Source organism: Taeniopygia guttata, chromosome 7, assembly GCF_048771995.1.
Source record: "Taeniopygia guttata chromosome 7, bTaeGut7.mat, whole genome shotgun sequence".
Lineage (NCBI taxonomy): Eukaryota > Metazoa > Chordata > Aves > Passeriformes > Estrildidae > Taeniopygia > Taeniopygia guttata.
Window position 1 is genome coordinate 4,804,578 of NC_133032.1, and position 22,655 is coordinate 4,827,232.

Below are 22,655 nucleotides of genomic sequence, written 5' to 3' on the forward strand. Positions count from 1 at the left end.
AAAGTACCATGTATGCATTCATTCCCCAACAGTAGTTCAGTACTGAGCTGTCTCCCGAGTTCCAGTTCAATTTTTTAATATTAAAACATGCACTCAGGTTTTTCAATTAATACCCACCGTGTTTGTTTTGTTTTGTTTTGTTTCTTCCTACAGGAAGAAATAAGAAGAGAATGGATGTTTAAATTAGTGGGTAAAGAAACATTCACTGTTGGAGCTACTAAAACTAAAGCTGCTATTAACATTGATGCAGTCAGTGGCTTTGCATATGAATATACTTCGGAGATCAGTGGAAAGAGTCTCAAGCAGTATATAGAGAACAGGTTAAAAACAAACCAATACTTGGATATTGAACTTGGGTGGTACAGACTATAGAATTGTTCTAGGTAAGTAAACACTGAGTGAGTGACTATATGTTGCTGCCTTTGAATAAACTTCTGTGCATTAAAAAACTGGTAATTAAGAGAAAGCACAGTTCAGTGGGTAGCTCTGATGCAGTATAAAATCCTGGGGGATGTGGAAATTTGGAACGAGATGCCAAAGATAGTCTGAAATGTAATGACTTGTTATACATGTGTGAGTCTACAGCAGTGTGGTCTACATTTGGGAGACGTTACTGCTGCTGCATCCATAGAGCTGCCCTAGCAAGGCAGTTCTTTGGGTGAAGACTGTTAAAATTTTACCTTAATTGTGATCAAACCTCATGTGGGTCTAAGTTTGTTCAGCAGGTAACCAGGCTTTCCTTCCAAAAATCATCAGCCATGGTCAAGAAGTCTTCATCTGAAGTTCAACAGTGTTATTCCACATTTTTGATAGATTGATGAACATCCTTTTTTCTGTATCACTTCTTATGTACAAAATTAAACTAAAACCCTCCAGTGATGTTCTTTGACTTTCTTAATGGTAAATTACAATTACCAATACATTGCTTCTCTTCTGCCCCCTCTCTCCCAGTTACATTACAAGCAGGTGGGAGAAAGGGATGATCCCTTGAGGAATTTGTCCGTGGCATCTAGTGGGAAAACTTCCACTTGGGTATTGCTGTATGGTTAGAGCTGGAGACAAGAGATCTCAGACTATGATTTCTTCTTAAACCTCAGGACAGAATGAACTGCCCTAAGATGAAGGGAAGCAATGAAGAAAGACAGTTTTAGTGCCAGAAACAGATAAGTAGTCACAGAATTTTAATATCCCTATGCTTACTGGAAAGGCAAGCAAGGTTCAGCTCTCTGCTGATGTTGTGTCAAAGACAGTGTCAGTAAAGGGAATTCTACAGCAAAGTATTTTAAGGAGGATGTGCTGGGAGAAGAAAAAGAATATTCTGTTTCAAGTCCAAAAAAAACTCTTAAGATTGATATTTAAAGTGGTGCTTTTGAAATATTAAGAATACAAGCAGTTTGATGGATCAAATAATTCTGCTTTTTAATTAAGTCGACCTGGAAAAAGAGTTAGAGCATTATTGAATAACCAGCACTCAAATAATTAGCAGAAATTACTTCACTTTTCTGCCTTTATTTTTTCAGTTTAAGACTGTCAGTATCTCTGGCACTATTCAGAACAACACAGTGTTAATAGCCAGGGTTAGGGAGGGGTAAAAGTGTATCTTCAAAGCAAAAGTTGACAACAGAGCCTCCTCTCTCTCTGTGAGAACAAACCCTGTAGCTACTTAGGAACTTCATTTGGGAATTGAAAGTAAAATTCCACAATAGATTTTTTAAAATCCCTAGATCCTTGTTAGTAGGGACAAAAAAAAGTACCGTGTTCTTTCTACCTTGTTTTCCTTTTCCTTCACAGAAAAGGACACTATGGATGTGTGGTGCAACTGTCAAAAAATGGAAACAGCGGTATGTGATCCTTTCCAAAGGCTCTTCCCAGGCTATGGATATGTAACCAAAGCACACATTATCTCCCTTTACCAAAGAGGCCAAGGCAGCCAGGATGCTCCTGGTCTGTTCCAAATGACCCATGTCTAACATCTGCTAGTTTAAGGATAAATTATGCTTTTCTTTACCCTTTTTAGACAAACAAAATCAATTTGAGTCAGTTGTGCAGGGTTTTTAGGGAGAAAACTTCCTGGAGATTGGGAAGGATTTGAGTTTGATGCAGAGTGTAGAGCCACTGCATCCAAACCTGCATATAATAGTTGTCACTGAAAGTTGAACATATGTAGCCTGACACATGTTTTTTGCCATCTTGAGATGTTCCTAATACTTAGGGCTTAAGAGCCTCATTGGAACAAGTCAAATATTTTATCTTGATCACATCTGCATTAATTTCCAGAGCAGGCTGGCAGGTGGGTGGTTTAATCTGTTTGGTGTCTTTCTGCTTATGATGACTCTCAAAATGCACACCAAGTAGGCTTCCCCATTCTTGAAGGATGTGCTTTCTCACCAGGGGGTGTCAAACTTGTTCCTGCTGCCACAAGGAAGCCCCTGGATGAGTACAAATGGTAAAATCAACAGTTCTGCTACACCTGAGAGTAGGATGAAAAGATTCACCAAATGTTTGCTTAGTAATCAGTGGAAGAAGCCTCCTCTTCCAGTAAATCAGGGCTTCTTGCTCCTGATGGCTCATCCTTTTCTACAATGTACTGAAAGCACTCAGAGGTGGTGTCTTTGCAAGCTGTGAGTGCAGGTTAAGTGCCAAACTGTGCTTCCATTAGAGCAGCACACATAGTTCTGCTGTCACAAACATCATGACAAAAACACAGCCATGCCTGGCAAAATCTCTAAAGGAAATTACAGAACTGCAGGAGGAGATGTGTATCCAAGATACACAACTGTTGTACTCAATTCAGGGATCTGCTGTAGAAGGCATCCTCAACACTTCACCTTTCACTGCCACTTGAGCATAGGTTTGTGTGGCACCTACTGGCTGTGCAGCACAACTTGGCAGGACGCTGCCTTTTCTGTTTTTGTTTACTGACGTGAATCAGTTTGATTCACCAATTCCAACCTTACAATTTCTGATTGTGTGACATTTTCATCATCATCTGATACCCACAAATCTTTGACTAGGCACCTCGACAGAGCCCTGCCTGAGATTCAGCAGCTTTGTTCAGCTTTCAGGCAGTGTTTGTCACAGGTACCTAAAGCTGCTGAAACTGTGGCAACTGCAAGTGATCTTGACGTTGATGCATTCAAGCTTTTCATTTATTAAAATATCATATGTCTGTTTCTATTCTTGTTTCCTTTCTCTCAGGGTGAATTTGTGGAAGATGGGACTGAAACTCACCTCATTGTTGCTGATCATAGCTGTTGCATTAAGGCTGTCAATAGTGGGAAGCAAAAGGAAGGAATTATTCATACCTTTATTATGGACAACAGAGACATCCCAGAGGCTGTGGAATAGCCTCTGATTAACTGATTATGGCAGGACTAAGATCAGGAATTTTCAATTACTGTGGTAATTATTTTAATATGTACTACTTGGTACATCTAGTTTGTGTTGGGTTTATTTTCTAGTTTCTGTACACGAACTTATTCTTTTTGAGGACCAGATGAAAATAATTATGTACAATCTTTACAATTATGTACAAACATTACCAGTTTAAAAAAAAAAAAAAATATATATATAAAATATATAGCATATCACTATGTGTGGAGAACACTGGTGAAATAGAAATTATACCAGGAATTATACTGGTGATATAGAAATTGTACCAGGAATATAGAAATTATATCAGGAAAAATCAAGCTGTAATAAAATGAAAGAGAAATATTCAGTAACACTGCATCAATCCTTTACTGCAGGATACTGTTTGTGGAGGGAAGAGAAAGCCTGTACTGGGCACAAAAGTAAGATGTTAAAAGCTTTCTCTATAATTATTTTTTCTATTAAACTGACTACAGACCTTTTCACATACAGTTAAGGGGAATTACATAGTTAATAAAAAGGTTAATTAATGAAAGATTAAATTATGAAATACATAGTTACCAATACTTGTGTTACAGTATTAAATTAATACTGAATTATGAAAACTGTTCTCTATTCTCACTAAGAGCAAGATGTTACATTGTGCCAAAATTAACATTCCCTTTGGTGTTCCAAAAACTGATGCTGTAGTTCAGAAACTCATTACTGAGTTTTTTCAAAAAAGAAAATAGAAGAAAAATTAATTCCTGCCATGAAGCCCTTTAAAAATAGCTCCTGAAGCACGCTGACATAAGAACTTACCTTTGTTCAGTGATAACTAATCTTAAATCTACAGCTATCTTTTTTTATGGCAGTAATGTGTGAATCAATAAAAATGAGGAACAAGGGGACAGAAATGGAAACAATTGGTTACTTTAATGGAATAGTTAAAATAGGAGTAGACTAATTCTGTTTTCAGAATTGCAGCATAATTTCTAAGAGCAAGTTTTGGACTTCTTGAGAGCAAAACTCTCGTGCTAGAGACTCACACTACAGAACTATCTTTGCAACAGCAAGCATAGCTAATCTTAAAAATAAGTTTTAAAAATCTCAAAATATGAATATATTAACCTAAAAGTTTATTTTGTAATGTTCAAAAATATTTCCACTTGTAATCTCAGAATTCAGAATTAAACTTTTATAACTTAATTTCTTTTGGACTTGTGAATGGTTCCTAGCACAACTACTAGCTCAGGAGTTGCAGGTGCAGTACAAGCATCCTGGGAATCCATTAACAAATTATTTTGAAAAGTTTTATTAAATGCTAATTTCATTTATGTTTTAGAGCTCAGACTGCTCCCCATCAGCAGGCTTTACTAGAGGAAGTTTCCAGGTACCCAAGTGCTGGACTGAATCCACTTTTACAATGGAATTACTGTAACAGCTCTTGGCCTTTTCTGTGTATTTGCTTCAGGTCACTGCAGAAGCAATGTGGGGATTCCCTGCTACAAGGCTGACAATGTAATCTTCAAAAGATGTTGGTAAAGGTAGATTAATTGAAAAATAATTTCAAGCTGTAGCCTGAACCAGTTCTCTACTATTTTGTAACCTTTCAAATAGATTGAATGCTGCTGAGAAATCTGAAGTTCATGTACAGTACAAATCATGTTCTTAAGACTACAAACAAATACAAGTTAACAGATAGTGACATTCATACTTTTTATTTTGAATATGTGCATCTACAGTGCTTGAAGTAACTAATAAAAACCGTATAGCAACCATTGTAAGAAATAATGAAGTATTGCCTCACGTTTGTCATAACTGTATATAATAGCATGTCCCTAAGCAGAAAACAGCTCTCAACTGCTACATTGTCCTATCTTAAGTCAAAAGAAAACTTAAGACTCAAAAGGCACAACCAAGATTTCTTGTGTTTCCCCGATATATGCAATATGTCAGATTAAGAAAATGCAGTGGAAGAATGACAGCCTATACAAACATCAAGTGCATAGTCACAAGCTGAGATCACTTTAAGAAATAAGGTAAATGACCAGGTATGTTAAATGTTAAATGTTATACTGTATTTTGGAATGCTGTCCCCTCTGCTCCCATTCACAGGTTATTTTGTCCTAATCTCCTTAAGATGTTAACTTACTATTTTGTTCACAAATTTTTCAGGAAGCACTCTCACCATAGCACACCACTTAGCAGAGCATCCTCTTAAATCTAAGCACTAGTCTTTGTTCTTAGAGGGTCTTCACCATAGCTACAGTCCTGCTTTATTCCCACTGAGGATCCTGCTTGTTTCCTCCAAGACCTACATACCTGTCAGTCATTGGGGAACAAGTCAGCAAATACTGTGGAAGGGCTGCAAAACCATTGAAAATGACAAAGACCTCAGGACTAACCAAACTATCTACTAAACTGTCATATAGTGTGAAGGCATTCCTGTCCAGTGCTGGTGGCATAATACAAGATGTCTGGCCTGTAGTGTATGAGCCAGTTACTACATCAGCCTCAAACACGTACATTTTAGAATCCATTTCCTGTGTAGCTTTATCCTTGGTCAGGTACCTCGGGTTCTTTGTAAAGTAGATGCCAGCTCCATATTTTTGTTCTGGAAAGAGAAAGAAAAATTTTCAAAAGAGAAAGCATTTAGCAATTGGTTCTTTCAGGGTGGTAGTTCCAAGAGACTGCTGCTTGATTCTGGGTTACAAGTGATGTGACTGCTCAATGTGTGCCATCCTTTTGGAAGTTAATTTTCATGGAGTGGCTCTGATGCTTGCACTGACCTCCCACTGAAACCATGAGCAATGACAGCTGATGGCCATTCCAAGTAACTGCTACTCCAGTGATAACTGTTCAGATTTATCTCTTAATGCAGTGATTGAATCATTAGGGTCTAAAGGATTTATATAAAATAAATATATGACTCACACTTCAGTCCTCATGTATGAGGGACTCTGATAAACAAAAAAGGCCTCAGTGTTCTGTGATACCCTTGAACATGCTTTAGAGCACCAAGCTGATGAATGCATGTTTGTAGCAGCTACGTAAGGACACTGACTTTCTTTACAGTGATGCAACAAAATAAAACTTGGGCATGGAATTTCATGTGTACTAATAATTCTGTACAGTGTTAGGGCTAGGCTTGAATTATCTTCCTAGAGCCTTGTTGGCTCTACAGTATCAGGAAGGGAAACCTTACTGTATATAATAAAGTAAGCTCATACCAATCTAAATACAAGTAAAAACAGTTCTTGTTTAGGAATGCCATTTTTTCTAATTTTAACTTGAGTTTAGTAGTCAGTCACTTCACTCTGATTAAAGATGCCAAAGCAAGGTATTACCTTTTGGTGGAGAATACATCCTGTGAAATCCAGTTTGGCAAACTGAGCAACAGAAGTCAGCAGGAACATTCTGGTACAACTTGCAGGTTGTTTTGGAGCTACCGTCTACTTTCTTTTTCATTTTTTGGAATGCAGCAGATAGAAGTGGATTATGTATCTTTTCAATCTGTAACATAAATAACAGCTTAGCATAAGCAGATGGAGACCAATTATAAAATCCATAAGTGCTTTTATTCAGGCTATGTTCTTCAATGGAAGAACCTTTGCTTTAGCCTATATGCATTGACCACATAGTGGACAAAGTATCTGAAGCTGATCCAAAGAAAAGAATCATACTACTATCCCATGCCTCCCACTGAAATCACTGGGAATATTTCCTGGTGTACTGACTTCCAGTACTTCAGTTGTGCTGAAGAGATTGAGTCCGCCTCCTGTTCAGTAATGCAATGATACCCAAGTACGATTCCAGCTTTAACACATAATCACACCAGAACTCTGGCAAATTTTTAGTGTCAAGCTCACAAAAAGAAAACAGACACTGAATTAGTGTCCTGGAATAATGAACTTAATTTACCCTACCAATCTCATATTTCTCTAGAGTCCTATAAGGGGATATTGGAAGCATGAAGTATGAGGGAGAACACACAGTACAATTTAAAAGACTTCTCAGAATTTAATCACTTTTTGATTATTTGCATGAAGTTTAAAATACTTTTCATTAGGATTAAAGACTGGATGAGGCTGATCTTAATTTTTAAAAGCAATGCATTGAAATAGTTAATCTGAATTTTTTACGCTTACATTAAATATGTTAGTACAAATACATGAGCTGATATTCAGTGTCTCCATGAATATCCTCTTTACCCTGAGAACATGAAGTCCAGCTTTTTCAAACTCTTTCTCTCTGTCTTTAAACTCTTGGAGGTGGCATTCCACCGGTGAAATCTGGAAGTAGTCAGTGATACTTGTCATGTGAAAGTCTCCTTCTGAAAGCAGGCCTGCTTCTGCTTGACCTGGATATGAATAAGGGAGTAAAATTTTCATATATCATAATGTCTGAAGCAAAGGCAAGGGGGGCAGATCCACTCCTTTAGCTGGTGGTTTAGTAAAGAACAAAGAGTGTTAAGAGTTCTCTGAAGTAATGTCAGAGACTAATATTGAGAGGGACTAGTATATATATATATATACATATATATATATATATATAAATGTATTATATTTTTCTGCATTTATTATAAAGAAACCAGAAGAGAAGAAACTACTGAAAAGCAATTTATGATGTCCATGACACCTCTTCACAGCTGAGCTTTCATATAAAGGTATCTATATTGAATGACTATCAAAAACATGAGTTAAAATTGATCACTCAGTAGCTTTCTGTAATGATATTAGTTGTATCAATTGTTCATGACAGCTCTGCAGAACAAGTCTACTGCTGAGCCCTGCAACAGTGGTCCAGCCGTAGCCAGCAAGAGCTCAGCAAAGGGGTGTGTTAAGTGCAAATTCTGTAAATCTCCAGTGGCCAGGCTTTAAAGTGAAGATATCCTGGAGGGAGCTCCACTACAGCTGGATATACATCATGGGCAGCCCCCGTATAAACTGTGCCCTACTGGGAATAGTGCCAAGTGACCACAGCTAAGCTCACATGGTGAAAGTACAGAGATGTCAGTAATTAAAGCAATACTCAGTATGTCTGTCCACTCTCAGCAATACAGAGATACACATTGCTTCATACTTAACCTTGTTTAGGCACTTACTTAATTAGTGTTTAGGCACTATTTACATACACATTGAGTAGAGCAGTTTCTCTTGTTCAGCAATAGTCTTCTCTTGCACACGAAGCAGTAATTCTTCAGTTGTGAGCACTGCATCAATCAAAACATCAGGAGGGCCCTGAAGCTCCAGTTTTGCTCGTCCATCTCTCACTTCTTCTGACACATATACACTAGAAAGCTGGTCTTGAGAGAGTTCTGCAAACTCGTCTTTACCAAGGCAAAAGATGTAGTTGTTTTCAATAACAGCACGGTAACCTTTCTGAATATTCATTACATTTTGGAGCCAGGATTCTGCTGCTCCCAGTGCTGTGGGTGTGAACCCTCTAAGTTCAATCACGGGTTTACTGCTTGCATGCTCTTTTGCAGTCTGACTGCCTGACTCTGTACCTGGAAGATATAGGTATATTTTTTAATACAAGTGCATTGGAAGAGTGAGCAGCTTTCAAGGGCTGACACAAATTCCTACTTGTAATCCCAGCTGTAAAGTGCAAGAAACACACTACTCTTCTGGTATGCTCAAAAAAGAGATTAGCTACAAGGAGGTAGTGTTTCCAGGATGCACCCACACATAGAGAGAATTTATCTGCCTTTCACTAAATTACTTCCAAGAAGTTAGACAAAGACAACGGGTTTTAAGTCTTAAAAGGGACTGCACAGTTCCACTTCTATAAATGTAAAAATACAAAGTGCTCACAAGTTTTCACTTCCTCCTCTCCCCAAGACACATATGTAATACTAAGTTCCCTATTTTAAAGGAATGTGATTACAGATTATCAAATTGGGAGTACTCATTTACTGGAAATGCCTCTTCTGCTCATTACTTACTCAAAGGATCACTTCTGTTTTCCAGTTTGTATTTTGCTGAATAAAATTTTCTCCAGACAACCTTGAAAGATAAAAGTTTGGAAGCAGTTTGCAATCTCTTATCAAATATGCAATTAGTATCTTCAAAACTCTGTTAGACAAGCAGTTTACACCCCCACCCCCGATTCTGAAATTGTTAACACTGGCATTTGTCAGCTCTTCCCAAAATGTTATTCCTGACAATATCAAATGCATTCCTGTTCTTCTGCATCTCCTAACACACTGAATGGCACCTTTACCAACTCCTTGTGGTTGTGGCCTATCTCATGCTATCACATAAGATGAAGATGTTCATTACTTGCAGTTTAATGCTGATGCATCCTTACTAAGTTTTAAAATCCAGACTATTCTCCTGCCTGTCTACTTGAAATCCTTCCATTATGCTAGCTCATATATGTTGATAGTATTTTGCCTTACAACCTCTATACAAAAAACCAAAACTGACTGGAAACATTTCCTAAGGAGGAATGTTTGTTCCTTAATGAGTTAAGAGTAGACCCTTTCTTATACATTCACTGACAGACAAAAATTTTAAAGTTCTTTCCCCTTTTCATCAGACTACAAGCTGAATACTTCTAGCTTAGTGAAGAGAAAGTATTTGCAAAGATTGAGTATCTGTTGATGAGAGTAATAGTTTCACGAAAGGACCTGCTGCTTACAATCGTTGTTAGTACAGAACAAACTATCATAATTTTTAGTCATCTATGGAAATACTTTTAGAGTTTTCTGTCTTCCTTATGGGTAGTTAACAACAAATTGGTTACCTCATAGGCAGCATGGTCATCTGGGCAAACAACAAACTGCACTTCTCTCTTCGCAGGATGTGCCCTGGCAAAATTTAAAACTGCTTCAATCATGGTCTCTGCCACTATGTCAACAGGCAGCTCTGGTGACCAATTTATTGGAAAAGACATTGAGGGAGATGAGTGGTCCTGAAAGTAACCCAGGCATCTTTTCACTGCATCCTTCAATTCCTGCAGGCAAAACAATATCTTTCAGTCCTCACATCACCCAACATGAAAATCCATTAAGATCCAAAGTAAGCAATAGTCACCTGAAGCTGTAACACTGGATGCTGGTATTGCAATGCCACGTGCAGTACAAACGTAGAGGGCGGCTCACGCCTTTTGACCACCATGGGCTCCTTAAAACGCGTTGGATGTCTCAGATGATGCTGAAATTCCTTACGAAAAGCTGCACCCTCTTTTTCCAGCAGTCGTTTTGAAGTCTCAGAGGAAGGCTCACCCTTTGCATTCAGGAAGTTAACAATAGCTGTATTCTGCAAGGAAAGAGTGCAAATTTCAGTGTACTTCAAACTATTTGCAAGCTATGCTATTATAGAGAGCATTCTTTCTAAGCACGATTCCTGTACAGAGGCCTGACTGCCACAGATCAGCTGAATTTTCCTACTACTTACTACTACAGCACTGTAATACATCCAAGTATGCCCTTTGCAGTGGCAGTTCAGAAACCCACAGTGTGCACAAAGCTGATCCAGTCATCAAGAGTGCACTGAACAGAATTATTACTAAGTGACCCACATGCCAATTATCAGCAGGAGAGAACTATGGATGTGGCTGTCATCCCCTTAGGGTAGCAAGGATACATCACCAAAACAGCAGTGTCAGTACACACAAGAGAACTGCAAAGCTACGATTTTTCCCAGTGGAAAAAACAGATTCCCATAGTAGGTGCCCTGTATTTCAAATACGCAAAAAACTTGTTTACAGAATGCTGTTAACAGCAGTAATTGTTCTAACCTTAATTGTTGAATGTTATCTAAAGACACAAGAACATGTTTTGCTCACAGTCTTCAGGGCATTGCATCTTTCAGTGCTGCAGAAATGGTTAATAAAATTCTCTGCAAGATCAACTTTGCAATCCTTTTTTCTTACACCAAAAAACCAAACTTCCTTTTCAATTATGAGACTTCTTTAAAATAAAAATGTATTCATTTTTTAAGATGTAGTATTTGCTAAAAGTAAATGTCATTCTTGTGATGTACCTTGCAGTCTAAGAGCTCTGTTGAATTCCTATGACTGAGGTAATCTATTTTGCATCAGATTTTCTAGCTAAAAAGTTAATCAATTTAAATAATACTCTATTTAAAGGTAAGGTGCACATCATTTGTGTAAGTTATTTTCTGCTGTTTCAGTGTTTGCTGAATAATTCCATTAATGGAGTTATGAGAACATAAATTATAGGAAAAAAAGCAAGGCAGAAAATGAGAATACTTCTATGGAGTATATGATAAAATGTGAATTCCTACATTATAAGAAGATAAACCTTAACATAGAGATGTATTATTAAGTCATTCAGTCTTTAGCTGCTTCCTATTACAACAGCCTGTCTACAAGAACAAAATAAAAACATTCTAAAGTTCAATACCAATTTAGACAAAAAACAACTCCTTGCTACTATGATTTAATTACCACATGTAAATTCTCATCAAACTGAGATGAAAACCACTTAGAGGACTGATACAAAATGTGTTCTGAACTCTTGGGCTCCAAATCCTGCGAACACTTGGAGGCAACACCACATTTCACAAATTACAGGACAGACTTACGTTCAGATTTGCAGGGTCTTGTTTTATGATGCGCAAGCGAATGTTTTCAAGTTTGAGGTGAGGTACAGACTGGCTTGGCGAAAGTGGCATGGTGTCTTCAAGTGAATTGCTACCACCCAGAAATTTTTCACAGGCCTTCTTTATTTCTGCGACTGTAGACTCATCAATGTTCACCAGGCGGATTTCCCTGAGACAGCCTGGTGGACTTGCCTCAACAAATTCCTTTACAGCCATTACAATCACTTGAGAACACAAATCAATTGGGAAGGCATAGATACCTGAACTCACTGCTGGGATAGCCACAGACTTCAAAGCCTTTCCTGGAGCACTAACATAATGCAGAACATTCAAAATAGCTTTCTGAAGAAGGTAACAACATCTTTCCTTTTCGAGAGCATACCACCTTGGACCAACTACATGAATAATTCCCTTACAAGGAAGCTTCCCTCCACCTGTCACTGCTATATCACCAACTTTGACTTTTCCAAACCTTTGAACATAAAGCTTGCTTTCCTCTTTTATTTCTGGCCCTCCTGCTTTTACAAGGGCAAGAGCAAGACCTGCTCCATGTTCAAGATACTCATTGGCTGCATTTACCACAATATCAACCTTGTGTCTTGTGAGATCATCCTTATAAACACAAATGTCAATGCCCGACTTCATTTTTTTTCTGTATACTTCAGCAGTGCTTTTTGTTGCTTCTCTGAAGGCCAACCTACAAGCAAACTTTTTGGAAACGAGATTATTGAGACAGCTTTCTCTTCTCTTAAGAGCTTCATAGGCATCTTTACTGATGGGGATCATCAAATTGACCTCATCCATTATGATGCTTGACCCTAGGATACAGAATATAAAGTGAAATAGAAGGTATTACTATCAAAATATTTATTTTTATTTAGAAATGTGGTTTATAGCTCTCAATTTTATCCTACTGTCATTGCTAAACAATATTTTTTTACACACTCTAATCTTTTCTTTCCCCTTTTCAGAGGTTTGGAAAACCCAAGGAGGTTCATTTAACTGTGCCACAGAGATCCTATACTCAGTTTTAATTCTGTGAGTCTCATTTGGTCTGCGCTTAAAGCCCACAAGCAAGTTCCTTCTTTGTATGGAACTTCGTATGAACTCAGAAAGGCTTTAAACCACTTTTTTAAAGGAACAGTTTTTACATTATTACTATGGCTGTACAGCCCCCTCGTGGCAGATGTCAGCAGTACTATACTACAGCTGTTATGTTAATTAGTTTAAATCAATTTGTGCGAGTTTAGTCGAATTTTCCTCCGGGGTATACTACCTGCTTATTTGCACTTATAAAGTATACATGCCGACTCATCAAAACACTTCTGAGTTCTTGCTTCTAAAAGAGAAATGCAAGCAAGTCCTGTTGAAGTAATTAATAATAATGTTGATTCACAACCGTGTCTATTTCACATTAATTATGAATTTCCGGTTGCTTTTGGCTTTTGTTTTCCAGTTTGCTGGCTGCAGTTGTCAGTTTTCAACGCTAAATGAGAGGCTTACCTAAAGCGGGCTTCCCTCTGAAGAAATCTGCAACGTAACTCTATTGTAATAAAAAAAAGAAAAAAAGGGAAAGAGAAAGTAAATGTTACAAGCAACAAAGTATGTGGGCTGCCTTCCTACAAGAGAGATTGTGTTGCAAATCAAACCAGCAGCTTTTCAAACATGTGTACGAAGTTTCCTAGTTTTTAACATGCTGCTCGGAGCTGCTCTGTGGGTGAAGTTCCCCTCAGCTTCCTCCGGCTCCGACCGACCCGCAGGAGCGAGAGGCCGAGAGGAGCCATTCCCGAGCGCCAGGCCAGGACGGGGCTGTTCTGTCCCCTCAGCCCCGCCGGGAGCTCCGCCGCACCCCGAGCCCTGGGGCAGCCGCCGCCCGAGCCCCTGTCCCTCCTGCCCCCCTGTCCCCCTGCCCCGCTCCTCTACCTGCACGATCCCCATGGGGCGGCTCAGGGCGGATCCTCAGCGCTCGGAGCCGCGGGCGGAGCGGGAAGGGAAAGCGAAAGCAAGCGGCGGAGAGGGAAGGGAAACGAAAGCGAAAGCGAGCGCGGGGCGGGATCATGGCGGCCGCGCGGCTGCTGGTGCGGCTCAACCCCGAGCCCGCCGCCGGCGACAAGGCGATCCTCAAGCTCCAGGCGTATTTCCAGTCGGGAAAGCGGTCGGGGGGCGGCGAGTGCAACGTGCGCGCGGGCCCCAGGCCCGGCACCTACTGGGTGGAGTTCTTTAAGGAGCAAGGTACGGGCCGGCCGCGGCTCGGCCTGGCGGGACCGGCGGGGGGCGGCTGTGAGGGGACTGGGAAGTCGCCGAGGCACGGCTTTGAATCTGGGCAGGGCGCCTCTAGGGCCGCTGGTAGCCATCAGTTTGCAGGTAACTTTATTAGCCTTATCTGCCTTTGTCCAAATTCAAAGGGGAACTCATTAATGCATAAAAATATCTCAAAGGCGTGCCAGACTTCTCGGTGGTAGCCAGCGACGGGACAAAGAGCAAAGAGTGTTAACTAAAACGCAAGAAACTTCCCCTTAAGTTCACATAAGGAAGAATAATTTCTTTACATCGAGGGCAGTAGAGCAATGGAACAGGCTACCCAGGAGGGTCGTGGAGTCTCCGTCTCTGGAGATATTCCAGATGACCCCGCCTTGGCCCTGGGATTGGGTGGGATGATCTTGGACGTTCCTTCCAGCCATAACAGTCCTGTGATTCTGAAATTACCACAGATAGGAGGAGTGTGGAATCCCGCACAAAACACACCTTGGAACTCGGTGCAAGATGCCTGGAAATAGTCATTCTGTCGAGAGAAGGGGACCCGGGTAGAAGCCGGGCTGCAGCGCAGGCCTCTGCCAGCTACAACAAGGTCGCTGCCAGCCCTTCCCTGCCCCAGCAGGAGCAGCGGGACAGCGGAGGCTATGGGGCCACAGCAAAGGAAGACCTTACCAAAAAGGTACCTCAGGAAGAGCAATGTCACAGCCTGCCCTGCGTGTAGTTCCATGAGTTCTTTATGTTTCACTTCAATACTTTGTGCCAAAAAAGATGTCGTTTATGTGCTCTTAGTCAACGAAATGGGGGCCAGGAGTGACATTTGAGTGCCAGACCAGAGGTCAGTCTACAGATGTTTACAGGCAGCTTGTTTTCCAGCCTGGCTCTGGCAGGTGCCAACCACTATTCCCTAAAGCAGCACTCTGGCAGGTTTCAGGGGGTAGTATGCACCAAGGGCTGCTCCCAAAAGGTGGAAGAATTGTATGAGATTTGGATCATTTCACCAATACCTTTCACCTATTCTTCCACCTTTCCACCTACTCTTTCAACATGGTTTGCATCTTGAGGCAACCCTAATTATCCCCATCTCTTCAGCATTAAAAAAGTCTGCTGTGATGTGATGTAGCACCAGCAACATGCTTTCAGACACTTTGAACTTAAAGTTACACAGAAAAGATCAGCTGTGTTTAGGGACATGGGAAGAGCAACATGGTGTGGATGTGGCTCTGCCAAGACACTGATATCTGGCTCAGAGGGTTTAACCCTGTTTTCCTTGGTAACATAGGCATAGCTTTTGAAGTAGAGCATGTGCTAACGTAGTGTTTACCTGGCATCAGTACTGCAATTTCCCTATCCTTCTGTGTGAAGTACAGAAGTTAACATATTTGTTATCATTTTTCAGAATCCTGTTTTCTGCCCTAACTCTTGGAGTTATTAAAGCATGACTTCTGGGAAAATTTTAAATAAAGATAATAAGTGAAAACTATGAAGTCTAATATTTATAAGAACAATGAAATGTAATTTAGAGATTGTGTTAAAACATGTTGTGTCTGAATAACCTGGCTCTAAGGTGATAGCCAGATTATTTTGGGGATCCTAGGCAGAATAACAATGGCACTAAAATGTAGTTACAATGATGCCTCAGGTTTTAGCTTTTATATTTTTCAGATTCTGTACTGCTTTAGTGTGTAGTTCTGAGCTTCATATTAAGGGATAGTAAGCTCTCATCACAGAGTTGGGAGACAAAACAATTCCTTCTCTAGCTGGGGACCAAGGACAAATGATCCCAATTTCAGGCCCAAGAGCATAAACAATGATGGACTAATTGAACAATTAACTCCAAATGCAAATGGCCCAGAACTTGCAAAATTGTGAGACCTTGGGACTGGTCATCCATTTTGTGACCATTTTGGATTCATCTTGGGTGTAGCCCTGGCTGGGCTCTTGTGCTGCCCAAGGTGTATCCATTGAGGCTTTCTAATAAACACCTACTTTATTCTTTAACTCCATCCAGTCTCTGTTCTGGGACATTGCTTTCACAAGGCCTCAACAACTAAAGCTTTTTGCTTTTCAGAAAGCATAGAGTTAATGATCAGAGTACCACAGGATTTCTACAAGCAGAATCGGTGTAGGACAGTTTTGTAAGTAGTGTAGTACTGTGTTTGATTGCACAGCTTTTCTTATGGTTTCTAGTCACCTGGACCCTCTGCAAATCATGTCTTATCTTAATACTTGGTTGCTGTATGTATAGAACAATCACAATCTAGACTTGAAAACACATAAAAGCATCTGGGTCATCCTGTCAGCCCTCAAAGGAAGCAGAGGGCAGTGGAGGTCTTCCTGGCCACTGAGGGGTCCTTCTGGGTTTCACTGTCCAGCCACAGCTGTGGCCTGAATTCCCAGTTAGGAGTTGTAACTAATTGATCTTGTAGGCAGTGCCATTAAAGCTGCCTGCTCTGGGATGGGGCCAACAGCACCTGGTCGGCAGGGTATCTGGGACCTTCAAGGCCAGTAAGGAGGGCATCAGTCAGCCTGGTGCCCAGAAACCTTGAGAGTGCTAGGGAGGGAAAGAAAAAAATCTGTTTGCTTTGTCTGATTTTTCTGGTTTCTTTGTCTGTTTGCTTGCTGTACAGGACATCTAGGGCCTGGTAATGATGGGAAAAGCGCCTAACAGAATGAGCTCAGCCACAGACGTTGCCTGCCTTTAGTTCTACTAATTCTGTTGTCAGAGGTTGGAGCAGAGTGTGCTGGTCACAGTCTCAGCCTAAGTAGCAGAGTTACTGTCTTTCCTCCTGCAATGCTGGTGACATTAAGGCATTTCATTTTTGCTGCTGACTTAGAAGTAGATTGTGTTGCTCACTTGTTTGTACTGTTAGTGTATGTGACATAAAAGAAATACTGTGTGCAAACTTGTGTGTAGTAATCTGGCACTACTGGGATGGACAGAGCTTCTCCTTGCTGAAAATACAGAAGTAGCAAGCAGAGAACCTTAGAGAAAACTAATGTTGATGTATTCTTGTCTTTTCTTTAGATATTTCTTACAGTATCTGCTACTTTGAATACCACTATGTTCACTGAAGACCAAAGGGAGAAAATTACCATTATGTGTCCAAACTTAAAGAGAGAGGGAAACCCTGGTGTGGATGACTCTGAGAAATTGACAGGAGATTTTACAGATATTGAAAAAGCTTATCACTATTTTGAAGATATCCTTGCAGGCAAAGACCCAAACCATGATTTTTCACATTCTGAATGTAAGAATGGTTTGAAGGATGAAAATGGCCTGAATACTGAAGAAATTGTTGAGATTCCAGTTGTGACAACTCTCTATGAATATTTTAGTCATACCCGCAAAGAAGAAATCAAAGAACTACACAAAAGGTTTGGAGCGCGTATAAGAACTAAAGGTCACGAGGAGGATAACACATTAATACACATATCTTCTGATCGAAGTCCTGCATTGTTACAAACAGCTTGTGATTCTTTTATCAGAACTTTTCAGAAAGCTACAGAAAATCTGACAGAGGAAATAGTTCCCATAACAAACAGTTACACATTAGAAGAGACAATAATGAAATTGAATGGAAAGTTTAGAAATCTTCTTGCTAAAAAGGAAGGGAATCAGTTGCTACTCCGTGGTCCAGGGAGTGAGATTTTAGCTGCCCAAAAATTTCTAGCAGAGGAAGGTGAGAACAGCCAAGCTGAAAAGAATATGAAAATATCATCTGAATGGTACAAATACAGGAATGGAGTTGAAGTTGATGCTTCTGTGTTTAAATTGTTGGAAACCATACTAAGCAAAGAAATTGAAAACATAAATGGCAAATTTGATACACTGGTAAAAATAAAAGAGAATTCATATGGCCAGAAGGTCATAATATTTAGGCCTAAATCCAAAACTTCTGATATGTCATCACATGCTACTGAAAGTTTCATCAGTGAATTTCAGAGTGCCTCTGCAATGTTAAAAGAAAAGATCATCAGTGTGAAGCTTTCAGAAGATCAGAAGAAAACTTTAAACATGCTACTTAATGCAAAGAAATTTGAAGATCTTAATGTAGAACTTAAGAATGAAGATAAGTTAATCATAATGGGTTTACCAGACCATCTTTATGCTGCTGAAGAGAACATTAAGTCCCTTCTTAACACTGAAGGGACACAAACTAGAAATAGAGCACTGCTGTTCTCTGACCTCAGCTCTCAAGAAGCTACAGGAGCATCTAAGAAGTCCAGTGTTAGGCAAAAGAATAACCTTTCTTCTGAAGGACAGACTCAGGCAAAGACAGAAGAAAAAGAAGATGATGAGTGTCCTATTTGCAGGGATACAATTGAAAATAAAGAAATACTAGAAAGGTGCAAACATGCATTTTGCAAAATTTGCATTGACAGAGCCATGACTTACAAACAAGCTTGTCCAGTTTGTAATACCGTCTGTGGAGTCCTGATGGGAAACCAACCGGAGGGAACAATGTCAGATACAACAATTCATGCCTCTCTTCCTGGTTATCCCAATTGTGGCACTATTGTAATTGACTATAATATGAAAGGTGGTATTCAAACTGTAAGTATACTTAAATGTTTCTTAAATATATTTTTCCCACAACAAAACCAATATTGAATATAATATTAACTATCTTCCCATTACTTTAATGCATGTTCAGGGAAGGCATTTCTTTGTTTTGTACAAATCTGCAAGAGTTTAATTCAGTATCTTTTGGTGTGATTAAGTAAATACAGTAGGAATTAAATGGTCAGATGATCAGCCTCTATTTTATGTGCACCAGGAAAGAGGTACCTGTCTTTAATTTGTACAGTAGGAATAACTGAACTGAAAGGTATGTAGTGATATCATATAAGCAAAGTTTTGCAAGTATAATGAGCATTTCTGGGGTGTTCTCTTTGCTGTGGACACCAGTGTACAAATATAAATATGTGGCTGGCTTGGTAAGGTGTGAAATCTCCCTATGTTGTGTGCTTGGATTCATGACTAGGACTGAGAATGGAGTAAATTAAAAGGTCACAGGTGCAGCATCAGGCATTTGGGAGAGAAAAGAGGGAAAACCAGATTTAAAAATAACAATGGATGCATGAGCAATGACAAGAAAGTGTGAATTAAATTAGTATGAAAGAAAGTATCTAAAGAGAAAAAAACTTGGAATCAGTTATCAGTCATGCTATGTCCTTCAGAATGATTTATGATATACAATGTGATTTTGTTTTGTTTTTCTACAAAACAGAACAGCCATCCAAACCCAGGGCAGCGTTATGGGCCAGCTCAGCGAACAGCATATTTACCTGACAATGAGGAAGGGCGAGAAATTCTGCAGCTACTCAAAAGGGCCTTTAACCAAAAATTGATTTTCACAGTGGGGCAGTCACATACTACTGGTGCACAGAATGTTATCACATGGAATGATATTCACCACAAAACTTCCATGATGGGAGGACCTACCCAGTAAGCAGTCTTGTCTTTATGCAATACTGTTGTTACTCAGATGAGTCAGGAAGACTGCCTTGAATATTTTCTACATTTAGAGCTTTCAGATTTTGTCACTAACAGTGATTGTGGAATGCTCTATGTAACCAGATGTTAATCACCTTCCCCTGTCTGGACAGTTGGAACAAGGATGAGCTTAGTGTTCTGCTGCCCCTCAGACTACTCATTCACCAATGAGTTTGTAAGGCACTTAGTTAATAACTGCTTTGATTAGAACCTACAACAAGCTCTTGATGACAGCTAAGGTTGGACTGATCTGTGCCTGTTACCTGCTGTTCTGTATCAGGAGGTGCTGGTCCATTATGATCCCAGTAAAGATGGCACTTGGAGTTTATAAAACACTATTTGAAATTCTGCTTAAGAGAGCTAACAGCAGGAAGTTAGATTGTAGTACAGATATGGTCATGTCCTTTTGGATGCTAGGAGCCATGAGTTGTGCAGCACTTAGCAGGTCAGAGCACAGGACACAGTGCCAGCCGCAGCCATAAAAAAGGGTACCCCATTTTGGCCATTCAAGCTGTCAGAAGATTTTCTCAGTCAATGACAGCTGCATCCAGTAGTTCTTGAGGACTTGCAGCCCTTAAATTAAAGGAACAATCACCAGTGCTGAGTGTGAGCTGCCTGCAGCAGAGAGAAGAGGGAATCTTGGACCAGTCCTTAAGCTTCTTGCAGCCTCTAAGGGGCAGGTGGTGTCCTGCAAGCTCTAAAGGCTTGTGTCTAGATCTTCCTGACTGGGCTAGGATAATTAAAAAAGCAAAAGTATCAGTTTTACTTTATCCTCTGTGCAAATTCTCTCTCTTGTATATCATTTGCTTCATATGCGGTTCTGGTGTTGCACTACTTCAAGTCCAAAGGTGCCAGCCATTATGTTTCTGATTTGAATGCTGACTTGGATGTTCTTCAGGTCTGATTTTCTTTTAAAAATACTGTACCCAAACACTCCTATCATTTCAAGGGAGACCCCAGGCTGCTTTGACACTATGACACTTTGACACTTTGAACTTGATTTAAGTTCTTAGTGTCAATTTGGACAACAATATAGCCACTCCTTAAGTTTGTAACTTTATGCTGTCTGTGTCACTTCTATGACTGGAAATATGGGTATGTTTTCTCTCTAGGGCAAGAACTGCATAAAATTTATAAAGATATTTCTAAAAATATTTTGATGAGATGGTTCTGTAGAATTGTCAAGTTCTTCATTGCAGAAATAGCCCAAACAATTCTCTCTTTCTCATAGGTTTGGTTACCCGGATTATTCTTATCTGCAGCGTGTTCGATCAGAATTGAAAGCGAAAGGAATTGAATAAGAAAATCTATCAACTCTCAAGTGTAATGACTAAACATACAGCAGTTAATGTACTGCTCAAGCTCTGAGGGAAGTTACTTTGTTTAACTACTGTACTTAAATCACTTGTATTTCACAGTTAGGTAAGAAAAGTAATTTTTTTCTCATCAAACAATGTATGTTCTTTTCACAAATATTTTACTTCCCTCTATATATAGCCTTTACAGTATTTAGTTCTTGTGAGTTTGCACTTTGTATATCTTGCTTTACTAGCAAATCTGATTTGAACTTTTCCCCATAACTTTTTCAAATTTGCAAAACCTTTAGATTCACTACTTGCTTTTATTAGATGAAACACTTCTCCTAGCTTTGCATTATGAAGTCTGTCAGCATGGCTGGCATCATGTAACCTGTCTAATCAAAAATTTGTATGCAGCTATGACTGTTAGCTGTGATAAGGCTATGGACTTTTTCTTCTTTTCATGGTAGAAATGGCCTTAGTTATTTGGGGTTTGCATGTGAAATTAGCTATGGATCGTGTACAAGGGGGTACATGGATGCTTAGCTCTGCAGAAGTGGTGAATACTGAGTGCTGTGTTGGAGTAAATGGGAAGTAACAGTGTCATATCTAATAGCTCCTGGTTATGTGCCTGCCATAGTGCTTAAACTTAAATACAACTTCTAAATCAGTTTTTCAAGTATAAAACTGTATTCTTTTAATTGCATTCAATATAGGTTTAAATTGTATCATAAAGATACTCTGCAGTGTCTAAATAACCTGCTAATTACCTGTGTGGAGGTATGTCACACAAACATCATTTTTAGTAAGTTGAACCATTTCACTAAGGCTATTGAGCACAACTAATAAAGAAAATATGAAAATACTTTGTGTGTTTCTTCTGTACAGGTTTTTTCCTCTTTTTTGCAATACATGTAGCTGTATATATTTTTCATATTTAGGAGCTTCCCTGCAACACCATGTTTTGGGGCAGTTTAAACTCCATGCCACCCCCTTTTTAAAAATTTATTACTTTTTTTTTTATTTTATTTTTTTTATTTTAAGATTCTCACGTTGTGAATAGGCAGTACAGCTTTGCCACCTTGACTTTCAGGTTTAGTAGGAGTGAGCACCGTTTGGTTTCCCTGTGAGTTGGGATGTCTTTCCAGCCCTGGTTTTGTGTTACTGTATTTGTTCAAATATTTTGCATTATTCCATGTCCCCCCTCCCTTTTCTGTGCAGTAAGATAGCAACACTCCAGTTTTTTCTAAGTGACTGAGCTTTTCTGCCCATGGAAACAAGCTGAAACAAGCTGTGCTTCAACCCCAGCCAGCAGCTACGTACCACACAGCCACTCGCTCACCCCCAACCCCGGCGGCAGAGAATTGGAAAAGTATTGTGCATTGAAATAAGAACAATTTATTAATCAAAACAAAATAAAGCATACTATTATTAATAATTGTAATGAGAATGAGAGACACAGGAGGATAAAACCCACAAGAAACAAGTGTTACACAGAATGGTTGTTAGCCAGCTGCTGGCCAATGCCCAGCCTGTCAATGAGTAGCAATTGTCCCCCTCAGCTGACTGCCCCCAGTTTCTGTTCTGAGTGTGATGCTCTGTGGTATGGAATGTCCTTCTGGCCACTTTGGGTCGCCTGTCCTGCCATGCTCCTTCCCAGCTTCCTGTGCATCTGCT

At 39.7% G+C, this 22,655-nt stretch overlaps 2 protein-coding genes and 1 pseudogene across 3 annotated transcripts; 2 read left to right on the forward strand and 1 right to left on the reverse strand.

The window, feature by feature from the left end:
• LOC115495916 (fas apoptotic inhibitory molecule 1-like) overlaps window positions 1-5,145 on the forward strand; it is a 9,405-nt pseudogene extending 4,260 nt beyond the window's left edge.
• PARP9 (poly(ADP-ribose) polymerase family member 9) lies at window positions 5,057-13,980 on the reverse strand. The gene is made up of 10 exons (XM_030277102.4): window positions 13,851-13,980; window positions 13,431-13,470; window positions 11,910-12,745; window positions 10,395-10,619; window positions 10,105-10,314; window positions 9,302-9,362; window positions 8,489-8,863; window positions 7,566-7,714; window positions 6,702-6,867; window positions 5,057-5,968 (listed from the first exon to the last, which is right to left on the reverse strand). The coding sequence occupies exons 1-10, from the start codon at window positions 13,863-13,865 to the stop codon at window positions 5,631-5,633; spliced, it is 2,415 nt and encodes an 804-aa protein (XP_030132962.1). The 5' UTR covers window positions 13,866-13,980; the 3' UTR covers window positions 5,057-5,630.
• On the forward strand, window positions 13,932-21,843 carry DTX3L (deltex E3 ubiquitin ligase 3L). Of its 2 annotated transcripts, XM_002189125.7 has the most exons (5): window positions 13,933-14,159; window positions 14,639-14,862; window positions 17,209-18,738; window positions 19,415-19,632; window positions 20,912-21,843. In XM_002189125.7, the coding sequence occupies exons 1-5, from the start codon at window positions 13,985-13,987 to the stop codon at window positions 20,979-20,981; spliced, it is 2,217 nt and encodes a 738-aa protein (XP_002189161.5). In that variant the 5' UTR covers window positions 13,933-13,984; the 3' UTR covers window positions 20,982-21,843. The 2 variants fall into 2 exon arrangements, with proteins under 2 accessions (XP_030132963.3, XP_002189161.5); XM_030277103.4 differs by lacking the exon at window positions 19,415-19,632 and having other exon boundaries at window positions 13,932-14,159.
• The last annotated feature ends 812 nt before the right edge of the window (window positions 21,844-22,655 follow it).